The sequence below is a fragment of the Grammomys surdaster genome, unplaced genomic scaffold (assembly GCF_004785775.1).
Source record: "Grammomys surdaster isolate TR1022 unplaced genomic scaffold, NIH_TR_1.0 717, whole genome shotgun sequence".
NCBI lineage: Eukaryota > Metazoa > Chordata > Mammalia > Rodentia > Muridae > Grammomys > Grammomys surdaster.
In genome coordinates, this window is record NW_021605136.1 from 170,332 (window position 1) to 176,697 (window position 6,366).

General features: G+C 38.3%; 1 gene segment (V, D, J or C); it reads right to left on the reverse strand.

Moving 5' to 3' along the window:
- Positions 1-583: 583 nt before the first annotated feature.
- LOC114633570 lies at positions 584-1,086 on the reverse strand. The segment is given in 2 exon segments: positions 584-906; positions 1,038-1,086. Coding segments are annotated over 2 exon segments (372 nt in total).
- Positions 1,087-6,366: the final 5,280 nt, after the last annotated feature.

A 6,366-nucleotide genomic window follows, 5' to 3' on the forward strand; every position in this document is an offset into this window, starting at 1 on the left:
CGTCCTAAAATCGTGTCTCCCTGCCTGCTGTCCCATTTACTAACATGTTGAAAATGGGCTAATCCCCTGAAACCAGAAACGCCAAAATTAAATATTTATTTTTATAAAATGCCTTGGTCATGGAGTCCTGTCACAGCAATAGAAAAACAGCTGAGACACTTGCCTTCCTAGTAAAGACAGAAGTGAAAAACATGTAATGGAGTAAAATGTCATCCCCTCCATGCATATGATATGAGAGTTGACACCACAGCTAAGAATCATGTCATCAGGAAGCTTTGCTTTCAGTAAAAAAAGGACTCCAGATTCTAAGAATAATCTGTTCCCAGTATGTTTGACTGCCAGAGCAACAGCAACCCTAGGATCTCAGGATCTGAATGGTAGCACTCATGTCTATGTGTAACCTGTATGAGGCTGATTCCAGCTCAGAGTGTGACATATATTTAGGGCATACAAAGATTCACTTGATCCATATACAAAAACATCACATTTACCTTTATATCTCAGCAAGAGAAATAGTTGGAGCAGCTGGAGACCAGAGAAGGAGAATTGTTGTAGCCTGTGCTCTTCTGCTTCTCTGGTTGGTTTATGTCATGGCTTGAATCAATGTGGGTGGAGCACTGTAACTCTGTTGGCAGTAATAAGTTGTAATATCTTCAGGCTGCAGGCTGCTGATTTTGAGAGTAAACTGTGTGCCAAATCCACTGCCACTGAACCTTGATGGGACACCATCTTCCAAAATGTCTGCACTATAGATCAGGAGCTTAGGAGATTTCCCTGGTTTCTGCTGATGCCACGATAAATACCAGCTGATTTCCTCACTTGCCAGACATGTAATTGTGACACTTTCTCCTAGAGATGCAGAAAGGGAGGTACGAGACTGAGTCATCTTGATGTCACATCTTACACCTGAAATTGAAATTTTGAAAACAAATTCCCACAAAATCTCTTCTGTTATATATAAGATAACCTTTATAGATACCATGGATCACTAATAACACCCATCAGTATTACATTCCAATTTATTCAGTCTTTCTTACCTGTCAACCAGAGCAGCAGCAAACCCAGGATCTGATTAGGAGCACTCATGTCTGTATGTGCTATGTGCGAAGCTGACTCCAGTACAGGGTCTGACCTGCCTATGAAGAAGTCATCACATCAGTGGGCTGTGCTCTGGGAACATGCAAATAAGCAAAGGCTAGAAACATCTGCAGTCAGATCAATGACTCCTTAGGGACCTATGAGACTCTGATGGCTGAGATCAGAGAGACAGTATAGGTATATTTGTAGAGAGTATGTTCATCTTAAAAAGAAGAGCACCAGTTTATGAGTTGCATTTATTTTGATTTCTGCCTTGTTAAATGTAGAATTTCCTTATTGTATTCCCTACATGGCATAGGCTCTCAGATATAGAGGAATTCTAGGAAGTAAATAAATAATCAAATAGTCCTTTGATAGGTATCTGTAGATGTTATTGAGATGATGCAGCTACTTCTTTTTTTCTCCTATTTATTTGGGAGATTTTATTTTAATTATTTTAATTTATTTTAGTTATTGGACTGCTGGTTAAACATCCAATCCATCCATAATATATAGTAGTGTGTGATGAGATTTCTCAAAAGAAAAACACACTGCCAATAAGAGGGTTTGCTTAAATCTAATACAGGAGCTATGATTGTAGGGTGTGGTATATTTATTCACTCCTGAAGGATAAAGGGCAGTATGCACTCAGTGTGAAAACAGTACAAGCCTTCAGATCTTTCCCACAAGGAGACCAGAGGCAGAGTAGATATGAAATTCACACTCAATTTGCTTTATAGCCAATTTTTATGGTCCTGAATATGATGTGGTATAATGTCTTGACAGTTCATTTGCATAAATTTAGATCAGTATCATTTGTTGAAAATGCTGTCCTTTTTCCACTGGATGATTTTGGCTCCTTTATCAAAGATCAAATGAACATAGGTGTGTGAGTTCATTTCTGGGTCTTCAATTCTCTTCCACTGATCTTCCTGCCTGTCTCTGTAGCAATACCATGCAGTTTTTATCACTATTTCTCTGTAGTATAGCTTGAGGTCAGGGATGGTGGTTCCTCCAGAAGTTCTTTTATAGTTGAGAATAGTTTTCGCTATCCTGGGTTTTTTGTTATTCCATATGAATTTGAGAATTTCCTTTTCTAACTCTGTGAAGAATTGAGTTGGAATTTTAATGGGGATTGCATTGAATCTGTGGATTGCTTTTGGTAAGATGGCCATTTTTACTAAATTAATCCTGCCAATCCATGAGCATGGAAGATATTTCCTTTTATTGAGATCTTCTTTGGTTTCGTTCTTCAGATGCTTGAAGTTCTTGTCATACAGATCTTTCACTTGCTTGGTTAGATTCACATTAAGATATTTTATATTGCTTGTGACTATTGTGAAGGGTGTCATTTCCCTAATTTTTTTTTCAATCTGTTTATCTTTCACATAGAGGAAGGCTACTGATTTGTTTGAGTTGATTTTATAATTAGCCACTTTGCTGAAGTTGTTTATCAGATTTAGGAGTTCTCTGGTAGAAGTTCTGGGGTCACTTAAGTATACTATCATATCATCTGCAAATAGTGATATTTTGACTTCTTCCTTTCCTATTTGTATCCCTTTGACTTCTTTTTTGTTGTCTAATTGCTCTAGCTAGGACTCCCAGTACTATATTGAATAGGTAGGGAGAGAGTGGGCAACCTTGTCTAGTCCCTGATCTTAGTGGGATTGCCTCACATTTCTCTCCATTTAGTATGATGTTGGCTACTAGTTTGTTGTACATTACTTCTACTAGTTTAGGTATGGGCCTTGAATTCCTGATCTTTCCAAGACTTCTACCATGATGGGATGCTGAATTTTGTCAAATGCGTTCTCAGCATCTAGTGAGATGATCATGTGGTTTTTTCTTTGAGTTTGTTTATGTTGTGGATTACATTGATGTATTTCCAAATATTGAACCACCCCTGCATTCCTGGAATAAAGACCACTTGATCATGATGAATGATAGTTTTGATTTGTTCTTGAATTTGGCTTACTATAATTTTATTGAGTATTTTTGCATAGATATTCATAAGGGAGATTGACCTGAAGTTCTCTTTCTTTGTTGGGTCTTTGTGAGGTTTAGGTATGAGTGTGATTGTAGCTTCATAGAACGAATTGGGTAGTGTTCTTTCCAATACTATTTTGTGAATAGTTTGAAGAGAATTGGTATTAGGTCTTCCTTGAAGGCCTGATAGAATTCTGCACTAAAACCATCTGGTCCTGGGCTTTTTATTGGAGGGGAGACTTTTAATGACTGCTGCTATTTCTTTAGGGGTTATGGGACTGTTTAGATGGTTCATCTGCTCCTGATTTAATTTTGGTACATGTTATCTGTCTAGAAAATTGTCCATTTCATCCAGATTTTCCAGTTTTGTTGAGTATAGGCCTTTGTAGTAGGACCTGATGATTTTTTGAATTTCCTCAGTTTCTGTTGTCATGCCTTTTTAGTTTTGATTTTAGTAATTTGGATACTGTCTCTGCCCTCTGGTTAATCTGGCTAAGGGTTTATCTATCTTGTTGATTTTCTCAAAAAACAACTCCTGGTTTTGTTGATATTTTGTACAGTTCTTTCTGTTTCTACTTGGTTGATTTCAGCCCTGAGTTTGATTATTTCCTGCCGTCTACTCTTCTTGGGTATATTTGCTTCTTTTTGTTCTAGAGCTTTCAGGTGTGCTGTCAAATTGTTAATGTATGCTCTCTCCAGTTTCTTTTTGTAGGCACTTAGAGCTATGAGTTTTCCTCTTAGCACTGTTTTCATGGAGTCCCATAAGTTTTGGTATAATATTTCCTCATTTTCCTTAAATTCTAAAAAGTATTTAATTTCTTTCTTTATTTCTTCCTTGACCAAGTCATCATTGAGTAGAGTGTTGTTCAGTTTCCACATGCATGTGGGTTTTCCATTGGTTTTGTCACTATTAAAGAGCAACCTTAGCCCATGGTGATCTGATAGGATGCAGGGGATTATTTCAATGTTTTTGTATCGGTTCAGGCCTGTTTTGTGACCAATTATGTGTTCTATTTTGGAGAAGGTACCATGAGGTGCTGATAAAAAGGTATATTCTTTTGTTTTAGGATGAAATGTTCTATAGATATCTGTTAAATCCATTTGGTTCATAACTTCTGTTAATTTCAATGTGTCTCAGTTTAGTTTCTGTTTCCACGAAATGTCCATTGCTGAGAGCAGGGTGTTAAAATCCCCCACTATTATTGTGTGAGGTACAATGTAAGTTTTGAGCTTTAGTAAAGTTTCTTTTATTTAAGTGGGTACCCTTGCATTTGGAGTATAGATGTTCAGAATTGAGAGTTCATCTTGGTAGATTTTTCCTTTGATGAGTATGAAGTGTCCTTCCTTATCTTTTTTGATTACTTTTGGTTGAAAGTCGATATTATTTGATATTAGAATGGCTACTCCTGCTTGTTTATTAGGACCATTTTCTTGGAAAATTGTTTTCCATCCTTTTATTCTGAGGTAGTGTCTGTCCTTGTCCTTGGAGTGGGGTTGTTTCCTGTATGCTGCAGAATTCTGGGTCCTGTTTATGTATCCATTCTGATAGTATATATGTCTTTTTATTGGAGAATTGAGTCCATTGCTGTTAAGAGATATTAAAGAAAATTATTGTTGCTTCCTATTATTTTTGTTATTAGAGGTGGAATTATGTTTGTGTAGCTATGTTCTTTTGGGGTTGTTGGAAGAGTACTTCCTTGCTTTTTGAAGGTTGTAGTTTCCTTCCTTGTGTTGGTATTTTCCATCAATTATCCTTTGATGTGCTGGGTTTGTGTTAAGATGTTGTACAAATTTGGTTTTGTCATGGAAAATCTTGGTTTCTCCATCTATAGTGACTGAGAGTTTTGCTAGTTATAGTAGTCTGGGCTGCCATTTGTGTTCCCTTAGTGTCTGTATGATATCAGTCTAGGATCTTCTGGCTTTATAGTCTCTGACGAGAAGTCTGGTGTAATTCTTATAGCTCTGTCTTTATATGTTACTTGACCTTTATATGTTACTTGACTGGAGGTATTTCTTTTCGGTTCTAGTCTGTCTGGTGTTCTGTAGGCTTCTTGTATGTTTATGGGCATCTCATTCTTTAGGTTCAGGAAGTTTTCCTCTATAATTTTGTGGAAGATATTTATTGGCCCTTTAAGTTTGGAATCTTCACTTTCATCTATACCTATTATCCGTATGTTTGGTCTTCTGATTGTGTCCTGGATTTCCTGGATGTTTTGGGTTAGGAGCTTTTTCCATTTTGGATTTTCTTTGACAGTTGTGTCAATGTTTTCAATGGTATCTTCTGTACATGAGATTCTTTCTTCTATCTCTTGTATTCTGTTGGTGATGCTTGCGTCTATGACTCCTGATCTCTTTCCTACATTTTATATCTCCAGGGTAGTCTCCCTTTGAGATTTCTTTATTGTTTCTATTTCCATTTTTAGATCCTAGATGGTTTTGTTCAATTCCTTAACCTGTTTGGTTGTGTTTTCTTGCAATTTTTAAAGGAATTTTTGTGTTTCCTCTTTTAGGGCTTCTACTTGTTTACCTGTGTTCTCCTATACTTCTTTAAGGGAGTTATTTACTTCCTTCTTAAAATCCTCTATCATCATCATGAGAAATGATTTTAATTCTGAATCCTCCTTTTCTGGTGTGATGGGGTGTCCAGGGCTTGCTATGGTGGGAGAACTGGGTTCTGATGGTGCCAAGTAACTTTGGTTTCTGTTGCTTGTGTTCTTGTGCTTGCCTTTCACCATCAGGTTAACTCTAGTGTTACCTGTGCCCTCCCTCTATGCTTGTGTCCAAACTCCTCAGAGTACAAATGTCTCTGTGATCCTGTGATCCTAATATCCTGGGTAGAAGAACTCCTGGGACTCAGTCTGCCTTTGGGATCCTGAAATCCTGCTGTTCTGAGTGCTCTAGGATGGTTCAGGATATGTTGTCTTCACAGGAGCAGACCAGCTAGGTGTTCACTAGTTTGAGTGGAGTGACTCCTCTAGAATGGTTCAGGGTATGTTGTCCACCTCTCTGCTTGCAGCAACTTCTCCACTGCTCTGAGTGCAGTGGCTCCTCTTGGATGGCTCAGGATAAGGTGTCTACACAGGAGCAGGCCAGCTAGGTGTCTGCCCCAGCCAAAAGGACCAGGTGCAGGGCAGAAGGGAAGTAGTATTCTGCTGCTCTGAGTCCAGTGGCTCCTCTAGGATGGCTCAGGATAAGGTGTCTCCACAGAAGCAGACAAGCTAGGTGTCTGCCCAGCCAACAGAACCAGGCACAGGGTGGAAGACAAGTAATATTCCAGAGGGGCGGGGTTTGGGTGGCTGATGA